This window comes from Odocoileus virginianus, chromosome 1, assembly GCF_023699985.2.
Source record: "Odocoileus virginianus isolate 20LAN1187 ecotype Illinois chromosome 1, Ovbor_1.2, whole genome shotgun sequence".
Taxonomy (NCBI): Eukaryota; Metazoa; Chordata; class Mammalia; order Artiodactyla; family Cervidae; genus Odocoileus; species Odocoileus virginianus.
The window spans coordinates 16,001,523-16,022,636 of NC_069674.1; the positions used below are offsets into that span (position 1 = coordinate 16,001,523).

A 21,114-nucleotide genomic window follows, 5' to 3' on the forward strand; every position below is an offset into this window, starting at 1 on the left:
GATTCCTCCAGTTCCATTCTTCTTTCTCAAGATTACTTTGGCTATTCGAGGTTTTTTGTATTTCCATACAAATTGTGAAATTATTTGTTCTAGTTCTGTGAAAAATACCGTTGGTAGCTTGGTAGGGATTGCATTGAATCTATAGATTGCTTTGGGTAGAATAGCCATTTTGACAATATTGATTCTTCCAATCCATGAACACGGTATGTTTCTCCATCTGTTTGTGTCCTCTTTGATTTCTTTCATCAGTGTTTTATAGTTTTCTATGTATAGGTCTTTTGCTTCTTTAGGTAGATATACTCCTAAGTATTTTATTCTTTTTGTTGCAATGGTGAATGGTATTGTTTCCTTAATTTCTCTTTCTGTTTTTTTCATTGTTAGTCTATAGGAATGCAAGGTATTTCTGTGTGTTAATTTTATATCCTGCAACTTTACTATATTCATTGATTAGCTAAAGATTTTATTTTTGCATAGGACATTGATATAGAAATGCCCCAAACTGGATATGCCCTGTGTTACATAGTCTGTAGCAGTGCTGAGGACCACATTGATCCCTGAGGGCAAAGTTTTTTAAATGAAAAGTATGTCTACCGTGAGGCAGATCCTGCTGCTTATCACAGGAGACTCTTAGGTGGATGCCAAGCCTCGGTTTTCCCTCTCAGGTGTTCCTTTTTAATTTTCTGACAAGTCTTTGCTTTGCTAGAATAAAGACATCCTATGTTGAGGGTAGATCTGAGAGTTAGCATCTGGGTCACATAACCATCAGATGATATAACCATCTTTCTTTCCAGTCTCAAAGAAAAGAGTGATTGTTTGGATCTGATCTAACTTTGCTTTTGTGAAAGAAAAGCAAGTCACAGAACGCCTGAATTTCACTGTGACAGTGGCAGCGACTACATGTAATTCCTTTCAGTGTAGTCTAAGAGTCTACTCGTTGTCTCAGACGCCAACTGGTGCTCTGACTCTCCCCTCGTTAAAGCAGCAAATGCAGTCTGGCCACCGAGGTCCACACATGCATAAAAGAGATGAGAGCCCCACTGCTCTGGTTGCAAGGAAGAGCCTCACACCCACTTACTTACATGCAGAACCTCAAATAGCTTCCTGAGCTTTTGTAACCTGGTTTGCCCACATGTGTTCGATCCAGTTCTTACATTTTCCAATTAGAAGGCTGATGCTCAGCAAGGCAGCATGAGTCACTTCTGTTCATGTTCTCCAGAAATAAATCTTAATCTCCCTTCTTTCTTTTTGAGACTGTGCTCTTTCACTATTGCACAGATTTATTTAAAAAATATTTGCAGATATTAAAGCAAAGTTGGTTTCACACTGAATCTTTTCATCTTGAAAGAATTAAACCGTCATGTATGGTGGAAACTGCTTGAATTTCTAAAAAGGTGAAGCACCACCCATGTGTACATCCATGATGTAGCTCAGGCTTTTATAGATACTTGTGTCCATATCATCAACACTCTGGAGTAATAAGTTCATCCTGTTTCATTGATTAAACAACTAAGATTCTAAAATGATCTGGCTCTTCAGAAGAGAGCAAACTGTGCTGGGTGATCCCTTCAGTTCAGGGAAATTTATTCAGACTTTCTGAAAGAGCAGTAGGGTGGCTTTGAATCATTTGCCACTTCTAGAAAATATTTCTTCCCATTTTGGAGGCCTCTCACTTTTCCTTTTTGTATTATGATTATTTAGAGTTTATCCAATCTAAACACATATTCACTGTCAAAAGGCAAACATGTGTTCTTAAACAGTCACTGTCTGTCTTTCTTCTGATGACCCCACCCGTCTCTCCTTCTGACTCCCGCTGGAAGAGTTCACAGTGGTGCTGACATCTGGGCCCTAACTGATTGTCCCTAAGTTGGCCAGAGCCAAGGGGCTCCTCCAGAGGTCAGTTTTGTCAACCGGCTCCAGAAAAACGGAGGTTCTGGATGCAGAGCGACGATCAGAAAATTTGTCTAGGCCAGGAATTTATTCATTTGTTTATTCATTCACTCATTCATTGGATAAACATTAAGAAGAGCTTTTTATACCCCCAGAGCATGAGGAAGTACAAGCCGATCATGACGAGGCCTGTCGTTCACAATGACTGTGCTCAGGGCACCACACAAGAGCCCGAAGACCACCAGCTCCTGGTCCCCAGAAGACAAGCCCAGAAGCTTGCAGGCAGAGCAAGCATTAGAGCTGGGCTTTGAGGAATGGCTTTCGTTCTGGAGGTGGAGGTGGAAGGCAGCCACCCCTGCAGAGGGAATGGCAGCAAAGAAGTGGAAGATGTCAGGATGAAGGGAGAGACGAGCTGGGGGCGGGGAGATCCTGAAGGCAGTGAGAACAAAGTGAAGTATTCCTGACGTGGTGATGGGCTGGGGTAATGGGGGCCAGACCTAGGCTGCCGGCAGGGAGAATGGGCAGGCTTGACATGAGGAGCCGTCAAAGGAAGAACAAGAGCCCAGGAAGCGTCGGATGTGGGACTGAGGAAGCTGCCCAGGTGGCGCTCACATGTTGAAATGACAGTGATGCCTTGACTGAAATAAGGGACAAAACACAACACTTGTTTTTGGTGAGAAGGTTCTGAGTTTTGTTTTGAATGGGGTGACTATAAGACTGAAGTTTATGTTTCTCATGTACCACATACTTGGAATGCAAAAGAAAGTGATGCTCAAAATACAAGCAATTCCCCACTCCCCACACAGATATCCAAGCAAAGGAGCCATCAGGGATATGTCAGGTTATAAAGGACCCAAGTACCTTTTCAAATTAGGTGTGTTGGCAGCACTGGTCTTGTCTTTCTTGGATCCCTGTCTCCTTTCCTTTTTAAAAGTAACTGAAGGTTATAAGGGTAACAAGACTTTGGGACTTCAGTGGTCGTCAGTGGTTAGGATGCTGAGCTTTCACTGCCAAGGCCCGGGTTTGATCCCGGTCAGGGAACTAAGATTCCACCAGCCACCCGGTGTGACCGAAAAACAAAACAAACCCAAAAAACTCCAAACAAACAAAAAGGGGTGAATGGACTTTGAAATATTGGAAACCACATCAGCACTCTCCCCTCCTGCTATTACCCACAGCTTGGTGATTGACATTCTTGGGACTAGGATTCTAAGTCTCAGGCTTGCAAGTCCTTGGGCTCATCTGGAGTGAGCTTCATCAGTTTCTCCACACAGAGCAGGATGAGGGTGAGAAACAAGAGACTCCAACCAACAGCTGCGGCGATCCAGCCGTATTCATCTACTCCCGTGTGGCAGCACCGGGCTGCTTGTGGGCAGAAGTCAACGTCTGGGGGAGAGAGGGCAAGAAGGACAGGGTCACCCCAGCCTCCCTCCCCCCTAGGCTATTCATAACATCAAGACCAGTAATAACAGGATAGCCCCATTTACTAAGGCATGCCCTGCCCTGTGCTAAGAGCTCTACACATGTTCCCTTATTTTTCCTCACGAAGTGGATAGGCACAATTATTCCTCCTGTTTGACGTGTAGGAACTGAAGCTGTCACCTGCCCAGGGTCACAAGATGGCAGAACTAGAACTCAAACCCATGTTTGTAGGAGTCCAAAGCCACATTTGTAGCCTCTACATATTGCTGCCTGTTACTCTCCTTTGTTATGCCCAGAAGTAAACACAAGTGGTCATTCAATGGGGGCAGAGTCAAGGAGCCAAACTTAGAATAAAGCAAACTTCCTATTAATTAGACACACACCACAGTGGTTGTTTTATGAAGCACTAGGCTCCTTACCACTGCAAATCTTCAATGGAAGGTGAACAGAAAAATGCAACAGGTACGAGAATGAAGCTCCTGCCTTGGGCAGGAATTGGACTGGCTGATGTTTAGGATGTTTCCACTCCCAAACTTCTATAAGCATTTGAAGTCAGGGAGTCTTTGACTGTTGTCCTGAGGATGGGCCATTAAAGCCTTCTGTACCAAAGAGTGTGAGCTTACATGGGGACCATGGCCAAGAGAGCTTTGTAGACGTGCCTGGCAGACAGTTCTGGGGCCATGAACAAACCACACTGGGGCATGCGAGGGTCAGGCAGGCGCTCAGCCACTCAAAGCCAATGAGCAGAAAGCAAGGAGGCTTAACTGTCCCTCCCTGTTCCGAGATGCGCCCTGGGCTGGGGCAAGTGCCAGGAGAAGCTTACTGGGGCACTGCTCCAGGGTCTCAAGATTCTCTGGATGGTGGACGGTCAAGGTCGAGTTGCTGCCGCCGCTTGCTTCTGGAAGAAAATACAAATGATAGTCTCAGGCAGTAGGAAAAGCCATTCTCAGGCATAGAGTTGGCAGTCTTTGTTGTGAATCACTAGTGAGCATTATGAGTACTTTAGAAGTTCCAATAGAGGTAATGTTGAGATTTCATGCAGCAAAGTTCTGTTACAGCCTGAACTTTGTCTCCTAAATCTGGTAGTGCTTTGTTATGGAAATAGGGCTTTAAAGATGCAATTAAGGTTAAATGGTTAAATTAATCCAGTGTGACTGGACACGGGGATGGGAACTCACAGAGAAAAGACAATACGAGCACCCAGTGCAGAATGGGACGATCTGCAAACTGAGGAGAGAGGCCTCAGGAATAAACACACCTGGTGACACCTGGAGCCTCCTGATCTGTGAGAAAAGAGGCTTCTGTGGTTTCAGCCACCCAGGCTGTGGTATTTTGTTGGGCAGCAAACTCACACACTCCTCTTTTCCTACCACTTCCTATTCCCATTGACGTGCTTTATCTTTCTATCTCATCACCCTTCTGTCACCAAGGGCCTCTGCTTAAGCTGGTTTCTATGCAGATAAGTACATCTAAGAAGTGTTTTGTTTTGTTTTCTTCTAGCATATATTAACACAGTCACTTAAAAATCTGCCATGTCTTTTCATAACTAGCTTCAATTTCTTTCAAAAGCTTGAACTAAAAAACATCAAACTCTGACCTTGATTCTTTATTTCTGATAATTATGATGTTAGTACTCAGAAAAAGGGTGTGAAAAACGTCAACACCCTACAAGCAAGTTGAGAGGTTTCTAGTGTATACAGCACTTAGAATTATACAGCCCTTGATTAATAAACAGGGCACACAATGATAAAAAAAACTTTAGCAGAAAATATCAGAGTTTGGGGAGTGGGGAGGGATTACAGAGATGAACATAAGGACCCACAAGGGAGAGAAACCATGGGCCGTGTTCCCTACCATCACTGAGAATAAGAAAGTAGGCAGTCTGGGTCCACTCTGTCCAACATGGTGGCCTCAAACCAGAGTGGTATTTTAGTTTATTGAAATTAAATGAAAGCTTCAGCTACCTGGTCATACTAGCCACTTGCCAAGTGCTCAATCCTGTGGCTAGTGGCTACCATGTTAGAAAGATAGCACAGATATGGAAACTTTCCACAATCAAAAAATTCTGTTAGAAACAAACTCACAGACTTAGAGAACAAACTCCTGGTTTCTAGGGGGCAAGGATGTGGGGGAAGGGATAGTTAGGGAGTTTGGGATCAACATGTACACACTGCTATATTTAAAATGGATAACCAACAAGGACCTATTGTATAGCACAGGGAACTCTGCTCAATGTTCTCTGGCAGCCTGGATGGGAAGGGAGTTTAGGGGAGAATGGATACATGTATACATATGGCCTAGCTCCTTTGCTGAGCCCCTAAAACTATTACAACATTATTAATCAGCTATACTGCAATATAAAATAAGAAGTTTAAAAAAAGTTCTGTTAGACAATGCTGACCTAGGTAGAGCAAGACCAAGAGAGCATTTGAAAGAATCTTCCTGGAAATTGTATGACTGTTAAATCTGCTTCTTTGGCAATGACAGAAAAAAAGTTTGGAAACTCTCCAGACCCCACTGACTCTAGGTTAGCATGTCCTTCAAAGGCGCTTGCTGTCACATAGCAGAATAACTTAGGAGGAAACTCCTTGATTAACCAAAGCCATGAAATTTCTGCTCAGACTAATTTTAGACCACCCCCTCCCCAGCACTCCAGTGTCCTGCTAAAGTATAGTAACTACCTTGATGCAATCTGATTGCTACTGTAAATTATTTACAGCTAAATGCCTCAGAGCTTGGTTTTTATTTGCTTTGGAAAAATTGATTCCTCCATGTTTTAATTTCCCTTGTTACCCGAATAACTTCCTTGACCCTGACTTTCATCTCCCCTCTACCTTAGTAGGAAAGTGGTCCTGGTCCAGAACTGGTGTGTGGAAAAAAATCAAGTTAATGAAACACTAGTAGTAGGTTAATCCATATGAAATCACCATTTCTATAGGTCCAGAATTATTCAGTATCAGACATTTTATATGGTTCAAATTGAATAACCTAGTATAAATTCTGAAGAATTGAAACGTCACACACCTCCCTCATAAGCAAAGCCAGCCAGGAACTGGTCCCATTTGGAGTCACTTCCAAAGTAAAGGCTACTGGAAGGATCCAACCATTCATGGCAGTGAAACTGGTCAAGTGTTTGAGGCCTTCTCCTAAGCAAGGCACCTCCAGGGTAAACAGAAGACACTCTTACTTAGAGAGGGGTGATATTGCAAAAGTTAAAGGAACATGCTAACCTTTGTTGAGTGTTTGAAATGAAGTGAAAGTGTTAGTCATTCAGTCGTGTCTGACTCTTTTTGACCCCGTGGACTGTAGCCCACCAGGCTCCTCTGTCTGTGGAATTCTTCAGGCAAGAAAACTGGAGAGGGTTGCCATTCCCTCCTCCAGGGGATCTTCCCGAGCCAGGGATCGAACCTGGGTCTCCTGCATTGCAGGCAGATTCTTTACTGTCTGAATCACCAGGGAAGCCCCACTGGAGTGTTTACCACATGCTATTTCATTCAAAGTTCTTTATGTGCAGTTACCCTATTTCATCTTTACAACAGCCCTGTATGATTACATACGTACATCTTTACAACAGCCCTGCACTATGATTATCTCCACATTAGGTATGAGGAAACTGAAGCCCAGGGAGGGGAAAGAATTTGCTCGAGATCACACAACTAGCCAGTTGTGGAAGCTGAAGCTGAGTTGAGGCTCAGAGGCTTGAGAGCCCACCCTCTGAACCTCCCGAGGAGAGACTGTGAGGAGAGAGATGGATACTGCCTGGCGTGGGGGACAGTGAGGGTTGGCTTTGAGAGAGGGAGAATCTCTCAGGGAGCAGGGCAGGATCTTCTGAGGAGCCAGGTCAAAGCCAGAGGCAAAAGCCAGGACCATGAGAATGGGAGCAAGTTCCCTGATGTGCAGAGCCCAGCCTGGGAGGGCACTTCCTAACACCCCCCCTCAGTCTCCCTAAGAAAGTGGGATGATAATCCAACATCTCCTGAGCCAGGTGAGATGGGGGAAGGTTTAACAGCAGATGGCAGCTTCGTGTGTTGAGGTTTGGTGAAAGTTGCAAAGGATGCCCAGGGTCAAGGGATGGACGGAGGTCCTTAGATGAGAGGAGGGTATGAGAGGGAGGATGACAGCCACAAAATACAGAATTGCAACACAATTACCCTGAGCAGGCACCGCTGAGACACAGCAGCAGCCCAGATATGCCGTTGTCGGTGCATCTCTCGTCTCTGACGGGAAGGACTCCTGGTGGCTCCCATGTTGGCTGGCTCTGGTCTCAGGTAAACCCCCTTCCCACCCTACCCTCTCCAGCCTAATCCTTCAGATGAGAAAGCCCTGTTTCCTTTTTGCTTTGAGCAGGACCAACCCGAGCCAAGGAATCCTCCTCCTGCCTCCTTCTCTCCCCCACCCCCCCTCCCTCTTCCCAGCCTGGCGAGAATAAAGCTCACGGTTCTACCTGCCAAGTAAACCGGGTGGAAGGAGAGGAAGGCCAGGCTGAGGACCAGGGAGGCCCAGGGTGCCAGGTGGAGGCGCTTCATGCCGAGGAGAGAGGCTTCTGTGTGCACTGTCCCTGCAGAGGCGAGCTGAGGACCGCCTGCCATGCGCCCCGTGTGTGTCTCGTCCTGCGGGAGCTTGAAAACAACGCTGGCAGAGGTGAATTTCTGCTCTGTGTTTGGGGGAGAGGGAGGGGGTGGAGCAAAGGGAGCTTGGGCTGTCACACCTGACTTTCACCTCTCTAGGAGGGAAGCTGAGCTGTGTTGGCTGGGGGAGGAAGAGATGGTGACTTTTGCAGTTCTTACTTAGCTTCCATTTTGTCCCTGCTGAGAAAAAAGAGGACAGGGGAGGCAATCTGGGCCCTGCTGTTTCCTTGAAGATGAGTTTGCTATCTCTTTCACTTGCAGGCTTAAGTCCTATATTCCCTAGTCCATCCTGTCCAATATTTTCTGAGCCCCTACCCTCTTGCTAGGGGTTTCCCTGGTGACTCAGACGGTAAAAAATCTGCCTGCAATGCAGGAGACCCGGGTTTAATCCCTGGGTCAGGAAGATCCCCTGGAGAAGGGAATGGCAACCCATTCCAGTATTCTTGCCTGGAGAATCGCTATGGACAGAGGAGCTGGACGGGCTACGGTCCATGGGGTCACAAAGAGTCAGACACAACTAAGCAACTATAACGCACACACACACACACACACACACTCTTGCTAAAGTCTGGAAATACGTGCTTTCCACTTTGCTTCTCAGCAGCAGTGGGCATCACCTGCTGCCGCATAAGGAAGATAGCATTTGGGTTGGGTCTTGACGGATGATTAGGGTTTTGACAGGCAAAGAGGAGAAGGGGGCCTCATAGGCAGAAGGGATGGGTAAGCAAAGGCCTGGAGGTAAGAGATGCTCAGAAGTCCACTGTGGCCAAGAGGCTGAGTATCCCTTGTGTCAGGCTCTGGGGCTGAATTGTCAAGAGACCAAAGGGAAGTTTTGTGAAGATTTTGAACTGAGTAGTCATTTGATTGAGGGGGCTTCCCAGGTGGTGCTAGTGGTAAAGAACCCATCTGCCAGTGCAGGAGAGACATAAAAGATCTCCGTTCTCAGAATTGAAAGAGACATGTGTAACCCAATGTTCATCACAGCATTGTTTACAATAGCCAGGACATGGAAGCAACCTAGATGTCCATTGGCTGATGAATGGATAAGAAAGCTGTGGTGCATATACACGATGGACTATTACTCAGCTATTAAAAAGAATGCATTTGAATCAGTTCTAATGAGGTGGATGAAACTGGAGCCTATTATACAGAGTGAAGTAAGTCAGAAAGAAAAACACCAATACAGTATATTAACACATATATATGGAATTTAAAATGATGGTAATGATGATCCTATATGTGAGACAGCAAAAGAGACACAGATGTAAAGAACAGACTTTCAGACTCTGTGGGAGAAGGCAAGGGTGGGATGATTTGAGAGAATAGCATTGAAACATGTATATTATCATATGTGAAATGAATCGCCAGTCCAGGTTCGATGCATGAGACAGGGCGCTCAGGGCTGGTGCACTGGGATGACCCAGAGGGATTGGATGGCGAGGGAGGTGGAAGAGGGGTTCAGGATGGGGAAACACATGTACATCCATGGCTGATTCATGTCAGTGTATGTCAAAACCACTACAATATTATAAAGTAATTAGCCTCCAATTAAATAAATTAATTAAAAAACAAAAAGAGATCTGGGTTGTGTCCCTGGGTCGAGAAGATCCCCTGGAGGAGGGCATGGCAACCCACTTCAGTATTCTTGCCTGGAGAATCCCATGGACAGAGAAGCCTGGTGGTTTAGAGGAGCCTGGTCGGCTATGGTCCATGGGGTCGCAAAGAGTTGGACATGACTGAAGCGACTTAGAAGGCATCCATGCACAGTTATTTGATTGAAACACCATCTTCAGTCCAAGGCATTCATTGAAGGCCCACCATGTATGTGAAAGGCACGATCCAAGGCATTTGAGACCCAAAGATGACTAAGGTTCAATCCCTCCTCTTGATGTCTGCTCACAGTGCAGCCGTGAGGCCAGGCAGTGAGGAAAGAACTGGGAGGCAATATGGCAGGACTCAATGTGGGTCTCTTCCTGGGTGATGGGGATAAAAGAGGGAGCAGGACTTCTACCTGAGAGGAGCAGGGAGAGACTCACAGAGGAACTGACCTTTGGGCTGGGTATTGAATTTCACGTGTGCAAGTGAGAGTAGATGGACCTCTTGCGTGAAGGAATGACACCTACAAAGATGGAAGAACTGTTGTGTGTGCTGGCTGGCCGCCGTGGTTTTGCTATGGGCATTATGTTTCTGTGCAAGCTTGGGTCTGGTTGAGAGAGTGAGGGATGAAGTGTAGCTCATTCAAAGCTCTGTGGCGGCATTACAGGAAAGGGGACCCCTCCCAGGGCTCTAGAGTGGGCTCTTGTCTAACACTCAGAAGTGAATTGTTTGAGGAGATGCAAGTCCTGACAAAGTAAGAGACTTTACTGGAGTGGGGTGCCCAGGCGGAGAGCAGCAAGGTAAGGGAAACCCAGGAGAATGGCTCTGCCACATGGTTCACAGTCTCAGGTTTTATGGCGTTGGGTTTAGTTTCTGGGCTGTCTCTGGCCAATCATTGTGCTTGGCCTGTAGTTGACTCTGGGTCCTTCCTGGGGGCTCAAGCAACTCTCAACCAAGATGGATTCCAGTGCAAGGGCTTCTGGGAGGTTGGCAGGGCACATCCTCTCCTCCCTCCTCCTTTTGCCTCCCCCCACCCCCGAATTCTCCCAGTTGGTTTCAGCACCTGCCTCATGTTCCTTATGAGACCTCCTGTTGTGAGATAACTCATGCAAGTGGTTATCATTGTGCCTGGCCAGGGTGGCTGGTTTTAATCAATGGCTCCATTCCAGGAGGACTTGTAAGCCATGGGTCAAGCCCAGAATAAGGATATCTTATTGTTATATATTGGGCTTCCCTGGTAGCTCAGGTGGTAAAGAATCTGCCTGCAATGCAGGAGACTCCGGTTCAATTCCTGGGTCAGGAAGATTCCCTGGAGAAGGGATAGGCTACCCACTCCAGTATTCTTGGGCTTCCCTGGTAGCTCAGCTGGTAAAGAATCTGCCTGCAATGCAGGAGACTCCGGTTCAATTCCTGGGTCAGGAAGATTCCCTGGAGAAGGGATAGGCTACCCACTCCAGTATTCTTGGGCTTCCCTGGTAGCTCAGCTGGTAAAGAATCTGCCTGCAATGCAGGAGACTCTGGTTCGATTCCTGGGTTGAGAATATCCCCTGGAGGAGGGCATGGCAACCCACTTCAGTATTCTTGCCTGGAGAATCCCCATAGACAGGAGCCTAGTGGCGTCCATGGGATCCCAAAGAGTTGGACAGAACTGAGCGACTAAGCAGAGCACATTGTTATACATGAGCCTGGAGGAGACACTTTTTTCTAATCTACCCAAAGGTACAAATTAACAGTGGCCCTCTGCTCTTGGGTTTGGGAGCTGGGAGCAGAAGTGCTTTAGGAAGGCTTATCTTCAGGCAGTGTACCAAAGTCCAGTTTAGACCTACCACTCGTTTGACTGTTCAGCAATTACCAAGCTGCTGCTGTATCCAGGCCCTTGGGAGTGGGGGTTAGGGGGTGGGGGTCTGATGTGGGTAAGGCCACATAGCCCCTGTCCTCAAGAAGCTCAGGGTCCAATGAGGAAGATGGATGAATAGTGAAAACACAGTGAGATAAGTGTGGTGAGGAGGGTTGGGGCCTTGAGGATTCACAAAACGTTTCACAATGGAAGTGGCACTTTGACCTGAAACTTGAGAGATGTGTAGTTTGCCAGGCACAGGAGAAGGGACCAATGTGTGCTTGGCCTCTGAGGCATGACTATGTGCCTCTTGTTTGGGGAGTAATTACTGTCCTCGGGTATGGGCTGGGTCACTGTGTGTCTGGTTAGACTGAGAACAGATTGTAAGTGGGCCTACATGCCAGACTGAGGAAATTGTCTAACATATATTTGGGGCACCTACAAGGAACTTGTAGACGTGGTCACCTTTGTATTTCAGAAAAATACAGGATAAAGGGTGGGTCTGGGTTCAGAGAGATTATCCAAGAAGCTGTTGCAGAAATCCCAGACAGACATCAAAAGACAGACAGACAGACACACACATATGTGTGTGTATCCCCTTTATGAATAACTAGCTTGTTGTGGCGAAGGGACTTGTATAACTCAATGAAGCTATGAGCCATGCCCTGCAGGGCCACCCAAGAGGGACCGGTCACAGTGCAGAGTTCTGACAAAATGCGATTCACTGGAGGAGGAAATGGCAAGACACTCCAGTATTCTTGCCACGAGAACCCCATGAACAGTATGAATTGGCAAAAAGATGGCACCGGAAGATGAGCCCCCCAGGTTGGAAGTTGTCTGGTATGCTTATTAGGGAAGAGCAGAGGGCAATTACAAACAGTTCCAAGAAGAATGAAGTGGCTGGGCCAAAGCAGACACGATGCTCAGTTGTGGATGTGTCTGGTGGTGAGAGTAAAGTCTGATGCTGTAAAGAACAATATTGCATAGGAACCTGGAATGGTAGGTCCATGAATCAAGGTAAGTTGGATGTGGTCAAGCAGGAGATGGCAAGAGTGAACATCAACATTTTAGGCATCAGTAAAGTAAAATGGACAGGAATGGGTAAATTTAATTCAGATGACCATTATATCTACTATTGTGGGGAAGAATCCCTTAGAAAAAGTGGAGTAGCCCTCATAGTCAACAAAAGAGTCTGAAATGCAGGACTTGGGTACAATCTCAAACCAACAGAATGATCTCAGTTCATTTCCAGAGCAAACCATTTGGTATCACAGTAATCCAAGTCTATGCCCCAACCACTAATGCTGAAGCAGCTGAAGTTGACCAGTTTTATGAAGACCTACAAGACCTTCTAGAACTAACACCAGAAAAAGGGGTCCTTTTCATCGTAGGGGACTGGAATGCAAAGTACTCAAGAGATACCTGGAGTAACAGGTAAGTTTGGCCTTGAAGTACAAAATGAAACAGAGCAAAGACTAACAGAGTTTTTTCAAGAGAACGCACTGGTCACAGCAAACACCTTCTTCCAGCAACACAAGAGACGTCTCTACACACGGACGTCACCAAATGGTCAGTACCAAAATCAGATTGATTATATTCTTTGCAGCTGAAGATGAAGAAGCAAAAACAAGACCTGGAGCCAACTGTGGCTTAGATCATGAACTCCTCATTGCAAAATTCAGACTTAAATTGAAGCAAGTAGGGAAAACCACTAGACCATTCAGGTATGACCTAAATAAAATCCCTTATGATTATACAGTGGAAGTGACAAACAGATTCAAGGGATTAGATCTGATAGAAAGAGTGCCTGAAGAACTATGGATGGAGGTTTGTGACACTGTACAGGAGGCATTGATCAAGACCATCCTCAAGAAAAAGAAATGCAAAAAGGCAAAATGGTTGTCTGAGGAGGCCTCACAAATAGCTGAGAAGAGAAGAGAAGCTAAAGGGAAAAGAAAAAGGGAAAGATACATCCAACTGAATGCAGAGTTCCAGAGAATAGCAAGAAGCGATAAGAAAGTCTTCTTAAATGAACAGTACAATGAATTAGAGGACATCACTTGAATGGGAAAGACTACAGATCTCTTCAAGAAAATTGGAGATATCAAGGGAACATTTCATGCAAGGATGGGCACGATAAAGGACAGAAACAGCAAGGAGCTAACAGAGGGAGAAGAGATTAAAAAGAGGTGGCAAGAATACACAAAACTGTACAAAAATGTCTTAATGACCCAGATAACCACGATGGTGTGGTCACTCACCTAGAGCCAGACATCCTGGAGTGTGAAGTCAAGTGGGCCTTAGGAAGCATTACTACCAACAAAGTTAGTGGAGGTGATGGAATTCCAGCTGAGCTATTTCAAATCGTAAAAGATGATGCTGTTAAAGTGCTGCACTCAATATGCCAGCACATTTGGAAAACTCAGCAGTGGCTTCAGAACTGGAAAAGATGTTTTCATTCCAGTCCCAAAGAAGGGCAATGCCAAAGAATGTTCAAACTACCACACAATTGCACTCATTTCACATGCTAGCAAGATTATGCTCCAAATCCTTCAAGTTAGGCTTCACATAGCAGTATGTGAACTGAGAACTTCCAGATATACAAGCTGGGTTTTGAAAAGGCAAAGGAACCAGGGAGATGCTCTTGATACCGTTTTCCCCTTGGGTCCCCACAGAGATGACATTACTTAATAGATTGAACACTTTCTTAGATTTTTTTCCCCCCATTTTTGATCTCTGTTCTCGACACTTCCCTCACAGTACACCCTGCAGTGAGCTTCACAAACTAGGGCTGGTTTATCTAACAGGCACTGAAGATGACAGCAGTATGTGGGGTCTACGGGATTCTCAAGGGTCCCGAAAATGTTTGAGACCTGAAAAATGTTCTCCGATCCAAAATATGAACAACAGCAGCAACAACCAAATCTTTTCCAGCAAAAATATTTATTTCAGGAATTCCTGGTGATCTAGTGGTTAGGACTCGGTGCTTCCACTTCAGGGGGCAGCTAAGATCCTGAGTGCTGTGGCAAGTATTAAAAAAAAAAAGAAAAAAATTTATTTCAAAAGCAAAGTTATATAATTCATTTCAAACATTTAAATGGAAATAGTTTAATGTAGGATGTTGTGTGCATCCTAATATGTTTAATGTGAGCAGAACACGTCCATCCAAAATGGTCAGAGCTTGGGACATAGATTTGAATCAGCCCTGGATGGGACTGTTGTGATGAGGGTTTGAAAAGCACACACCCATCAACTTAGATGCATCGTATTAGATGCTTCAACTTAGACAGCATTGTATCAAGTCATACAACAGAAAGTAATTCTGGGCAGCAGTGGATGTAAAGGCGATGGCAATGACCCCCCGCCTTTTAAAAACACATTTTTAGTTCATTTGGGCCTGCCTTAGAATAGATATTTGCAAGTCAATTTAAAAACCAAACCAAACATTCTCTTATCAATAGATGAAAAAATTTTATTATCCTAAAATAGGATGGACTTGACTGGTCTCTGATAGCTCATTAATTCCCCAAAGAAGGGCTGTGTGGTCACTGTTTTATAACATTATTAGCTGTCTTTCATTTTAACACATCTATAAATAGTAAATCCATGCAGTTGGTTACCTTGCCTCATCTTTCATTTTACATCAGGTTTGCTTTGGAAACTATACCAGGAAGTTGCATTGCTCAAAGCTAGACATTCTGCAGGAACTTCCTCAAGATTTTTTTTTTTTCTCTCATGGTTGAGATGGGTGTTTGGTTACGCACACTTTTAAGTCCAGACTAATGTGCTTGTGACCAAGTTCCAAATTGGGGTTGGGGTGACCTAGAGGATTGGGTTCCAGGGCCCTCCAGGGCTGCCTCCAATTTTATCTTTTTTCCTTGATACAATTTCCTTTGAAAAAGAGAAGAAGGGGAACAAAGTGTTTCCTGTACTAAATGATTGAAAACCAGGATTCTGTGGCCTGGAATAGACTCTGTGTTTGGGAAGGATATTTTATGTTGAGAGAACTTTCTTTGTGATTATATATATATATATATATATATATATATATATAAAATTTATTTTATTGAAGTATAGTTAATTTCTGCTGTACAGCAAAGTGATTCAGTTGTACATATATACAATCTTTTTCTTATTCTTTTTTTCACTATGGTTTATCATAGGATATTTAATATAGTTCCCTGTGCTATATGGTAGGACCTTATTTATATATTCTATATGTAACAGTTTGCATCTGCTAATCCCAAACTCCCAATGCATCCCTCCCCAGCCCCCCTTGTGATTCTGATTGGCCCCTCTAACTGCCCCTCCATCTCTGGCTTTGAACTTGGGGCTTTCATTTCTGCTTCATCCACTCTGAGAATCATCACTCTGAGAACACTCGTGTCTGCTGTCTCCTAACTTCCCAGCAGAGATGAGGTCTTTGGTTCTTCCTATGTGTGGCTTTGTCAGTATCCCTTTTCACAAAACAAGGTCAGTTGCTAGTTGCTTATGGGACTAGAACACCTAGACCTTCCTCTGAGCAACACTTGGTTTATGGAGGAGCTTCAGTTCAGTCCAGTGGCTCAGTCGTGTCTGACTCTTTGTGACCCCATGGACTGCAGCACGCCAGGCTTCCCTGTCCATGACCAACTCCTGGAGCTTGCTCAAACTCTTGTCCATTGAGTCAGTGATGCCATCCAACCATATCATCCTCTGCTCTTCCCTTCTCCTGCCTTCAGTCTTTCTCAGCATCATGGTCTTTTCCAATGAGTCAGTTCTTTGCATCAGATGGCCACAGTATTGGAACTTCAGCTTCAGCATCAGTCCTTCCAATGAATATTCAGGACTGATTTCCTTTAGGATGGACTGGATTGATCTCCTGGCAGCCCAAGGGACTCTTAAGAGTCTTTTCCTACACCACAGTTCAAAAGCATCGGCTCTTCCGTGCTCAGCTTTCTTTATTGTCCAGCTCTCACATCCATACATGACTACTGGAAAAACCATAACCTTGACTAGATGGACCTATGTTGGCAAAGTAATGTCTGCTTTTTAATATGCTGTCTCAATGGAGGAGCTTAACTTCACCCAGTGTCATTCAGTTATGGGTATATGGTTTGGAGAGAATGAGGAGTACCCTAGTAAGAAAAATGGAGAACTACATAGAGTCCAATTTGAGATCATATGGTAGAGTTGATAAAAGGAACAATGTGACCAAGGCCTGGAGCCCACTATTTGGATCATTTCCAAGCAGTTACTGGGGTGACCCATTCAGCTTGCTCTTAATCCACAGTTGCACTAGAGGTTGGTGATACTGTGGCCAGGACAGAGGTGGGTTTAACAAAAACGAATGTGACTTCTGCTTGGCTAAGTCCATTTTCCTCCTCGGCCCTGGATTTTGTTATTTCCCTTCTTCTCAGAGTATATTTCTGAATTTTCATCCATATGGAAGTTTTCCAGTTATCATTTTGTTTTTGACTTCTAGCTTAATTCAGTTGTAATCTGCAAACATACTTGGATGACTTTAATTTTTTTTATTTGTTAAGAACCTTTATATGGCCATGGAGAAGGAAACGGCAACCCACTCCAGTATTCTTGCCTGGAGAATCCCATGGACAGAGGAGCCTGGCAGGCTACAGTCCATGGGGTCTCAAGTCGACATGACTTAGCGACTAAACCAACCACTATCATATGGCCAACTTTTATGAATGTTTGATGCTACTTGAAAAGTCTGTTTTGTGTAGTTGTGGGGATTTCAGGATTCTGCCTTAAGTTGATTAGATTAAGAAGGCTAATGGAAAAAAAAGAGTGTTAATTGTGAATAGCTCACATCTTCTATCTTAAATATAGCGGTGTGTCCATGTCAGTCCCAAACTGCCGATCTACCCCTCCCCTCCCCTGTAATGGTACGTTCTTTCTCTAAGTTGGTGAGCCTGTTTCTGCTTTGTAAATTTCTAAATAAGTTCATTCGTGTCACTTTTTTTAGATTCCACATATAAGCCATATCATGATATTTGTCTTAGAGTGAATATAATTTAAAAAAAAAATCTGTGTCAGACAACTTCAGTATCTGCTCACTCGATCTATTTCTACTGTCTATTATTTCTGCTGGTTTTCATTCGTGTTGTTGTGTTTCCTTGTGTATTTTTTATTGTATGAAAAATTATAATTGCACATGATTGTTTGTAGAAATAACTTGAGATCTGGGATGACCTAAGATGACACATGATTTTTTTATTTTTTTGGTTGCTTTAATCAGGTGCTTGTGGGTACAACAATATACCCTTACGTCAGTCCATGCTTAGTAATTGTGATGATTTATAGCTGACTTGTAGACTTCGTTCAGGTCAGCTTATTTTGGTCACCTTTCCTTCAATGGGGCAGCTCTTTAGAAATTTTTTTCCTAAAGGAAATAGTCAGAGGTGAGTGTACATACACATGCACAAAATGTATGTCCAAGGTTCTCCATCTCAACATTACAATATTTATGATGATAAAAGTTTAGAAGTGGCTTATAATGGAATAAAATGTTAGACACTTTTTAAAATTGATATCTTTGAATGACATTTATTATTCGGGGAAACACTTGCTATACAATACAAAGCAGAAGAAGCAGGATATAAAACTGTATATTCCGATATCACTCCAGTTTTGTAAGACCTACGTATACAAAGAAAAAAGTTCAAAAAGCACCCTACCAAGATGTTAGCAGTGAAGTGAACGTCGCTCAGTCATGTCTGACTCTTTGTGACCCCAAGGACTATACAGTTCACGAAATTCTCCAGGCCAGAATACAGGAGTGGGTAGCCTTTCCCTTCTCCAGGGGGTCTTCCCAACCCAGGGACTGAATCCAGGTCTCCTGCTTTGCAGGCGGATTCTTTACCAGCTGAGGCACCAGGGAAGCCCAAGATGTTAGCAGTAGTCATATCTAAAATTAAAAGAAAGTTTTTATTTTCCTATTCACATTTTTTATGTTGTTCAAATCCTCTATAAGGAATGTGTATTACTCTTAAATCAGGAAATAAAATCAAGTTATTACATTTTTAAAAATAGTAGTTCACAGGAAAGCAATGCAGTCACACTGGAGCAGATAGACCATAGTTTGCAACATCTGTCTGATTGCCTGGGGAAAATTTCAATGTCAGGAAATCTTTCCCATTTAAAAAATAATCTTATTGAAGTTTCAAGTTGCATATGCTACAGAGAACTGCTTACTGATAGTCTCTGTGCTTGAGGTGCCCAAGGTGTATAACAAGAAGTGCAGACACATCCAAGAAGACTGGAAATAAGACTCAGAAAAGAACAACAGCAACAACATAGAATCTCAGTGTTGGAAAGGCACCCACAGGCCTCCTGGCCCAATCCTTCACCCATAAGAATTCTCTTCTACAAAAAAGTAGTAGGTTACAGTTTTGTATTGCAGTGTTTGACCTCTCAAGGTTATTACTTGGACTTCACTAAAATGTGTCAAGTGACAGGTTTATTACTAACTTTGAAGGCAGCCATTTCCAAGGTGGGGTAGCTCCAGCTGGAAGAAAGTTAGTGAGTTACTAGCCCGGAGCCCAGAAGGGCGTGCTAAGGTGAGGTTAATCAGCGATGGAGGGAGAGCCTCTTTGACTCCCAGCCTCTCCGATTGGCAGTGTCTGGCTCCCTTCAGGTTCCAGTCTGACCATTTGTGCAAAACGCTTCTGTTGGCAAAACAGAACTTGTGGTTGGCTTCAGCCTTTGTTTGATAAACAGAGATGTGTGTTCCCAAAAAGTAATTTTAAGCTAAGGTTTTTGGGAAATAAGCTGCATGTTTGTAATAAACAGCCATTTTTTTTTTCCAGTGTTGTCTACGTGAAACTAAAAAGGACCAGGTAGTATTCAGCTGAGTGAGAGTTTGTTGGCCCTCTCGTTCCAACATCTGACTTCTCTCCTCCATGGCCTTGCAGCCTCTTCTGTGATATTCCATCGCTCTCTTTCTCTCTCATTTTCTCATCTCTCCTGCCCAGGCTGCCCAGAACCTCTTAAGGTCAGCAAAACCAACCCTGAGTCAGGAGTCCTGGATTCCAGTTTTCATGTTGTCACTTCCTGTGGGAACTTGGGGGAGTTACATCACCTTGCTGATGATGTTACCCGAGAGAGATGGTGGGTGTGGGTGTCCGTCTGGGAAGGAAATCCATGAAAATAGAAAATTCAAGCCTGGGGGAAAGTCCAAGGAAATGCTGCCTTCAATCCAATGTGGGAAGACCTTTGTCTGGGGTCCTCGGGACTCCCCAGAGGGAATAGAGGGATTTTGCTCCATATGGTGCCTACACAAGGGATGGCAAGTCCTATGAGAAACAAACTGGGAAGTTGTGGGGCTGAAGCGAAAACCTTGTGTCAGGAACCCTGGCTTCTGCACCCAACTGTGTCCCCGAGTAGCTCTGTGATCTTAAGCAAACCCCTCACCTCCCTGGGCTTGTTTGCTTATCTTTAAAGTAAAGGGATTGGATTAGATCTCTAAGTTTTCTTCCAGCAACATGATTCTATGACTCTGTGCTCAATATTGTATATTAAATAGAGAAAGAGAAATGAGCTAGTACCCTTACTTTTTTTTTTTTTAAAGAAAGTAGAGGTAGAAATTATGCTAGGAAGAAGCTCCCTAAGAGAATTTATTTGTAAAAAAAAGATTTTTCTTTTTAAAAAACTTCTGTTTATTTTTAATTGAAGGATCATTGCTTTACAATACTGTGTTAGTTTCCACCATCTATCAGCATGAATCTGCCACTGGTATACGTATGCCATCTCTCTCTTGGTATGTATTTATTTATTTTTGGCTGCACTGGACCTTCCTTGCTGCACGCAGGCTTCCTCCAGCTGCAGCGAGCAGAGGCTACTCTTCACCATGTTTCAAGGGATTCTCACTGTGCTGGCTTCTCTTGTTGTGGTTCTCGAGCTCTGGAGCGCAGGCTCAGTAGGTGCGTGGATTTATCTGCTCTGCGGAATGTGGGATCTTCTCAGACCAGGGATTGAACCCACGCCCCCTGCACTGACAGACGGATTCTTAACCACTAGACCACCAGGGAAACCCCCTACTAGAATTTAGAGTAAATATTATTACAGAAAAGGTGAGTCACTGGGGAAATGCTCCCCAGTGAAAAAGCTAGAGATGCAACAGGTAAAGTCTGTCCATGACAAACCTAGAGGCAGTATGTTCTCTTTGTGATGAAATTTTATTTTCCTAAATCTCACTCAAGTCAGACTGTGGCTTAAAGACAAGAATGAAAGGGCTGTAAAGTAGCTCTGCTCTGGAGAGAAGGGAAACGGAGTCAAGACCGAGGCATGCTGAGGTGGAGAAAAGGGGAACCAGAGGGTGCCATGATGGAGGGTCTTCTCGGGAACAAGGTGGTCATGGGTTGAGGGTGGGAAAGGCAGTGGGATGGTGTGGAGGGGAAAGAAAAACGTTGCTGTCCCTGAGAGAACCAGGAAGGCTCTTACTCAGGGCATGATCTAGAGGATGGAAAGCTGTAGAACAACAGTGAGGGCTCAGTGGACACTGGATGGCACCAATACATCCTGAGACCCATCACTGGAGCAGGTCCAAGGCCCAGTGGGAGCAGAAATGCTCACGGCAGGGGACGGTCCTGCCTCCAGCCAGCATACATAGTATGGTTATTGGTGTGCTGACAACATAGACTCATGAATGTTGCTGTCAACAGACTGTGCATGTTGTTATGTGTGTGAAGCTGAATGTCATTTCCTCTCTTTTGAACAACTTCGAATCATTCTCTCTCCATCTCC

At 44.4% G+C, this 21,114-nt stretch overlaps 1 protein-coding gene across 1 annotated transcript; it reads right to left on the reverse strand.

The window, feature by feature from the left end:
- Positions 1-1,973: 1,973 nt before the first annotated feature.
- Positions 1,974-7,957, reverse strand: TMEM213 (transmembrane protein 213). The gene is made up of 3 exons (XM_020878268.2): positions 7,754-7,957; positions 4,133-4,207; positions 1,974-3,273 (listed from the first exon to the last, which is right to left on the reverse strand). Exons 1-3 carry the CDS (start codon positions 7,896-7,898, stop codon positions 3,104-3,106), a joined length of 390 nt encoding a protein of 129 aa, XP_020733927.2. The 5' UTR covers positions 7,899-7,957; the 3' UTR covers positions 1,974-3,103.
- Positions 7,958-21,114: the final 13,157 nt, after the last annotated feature.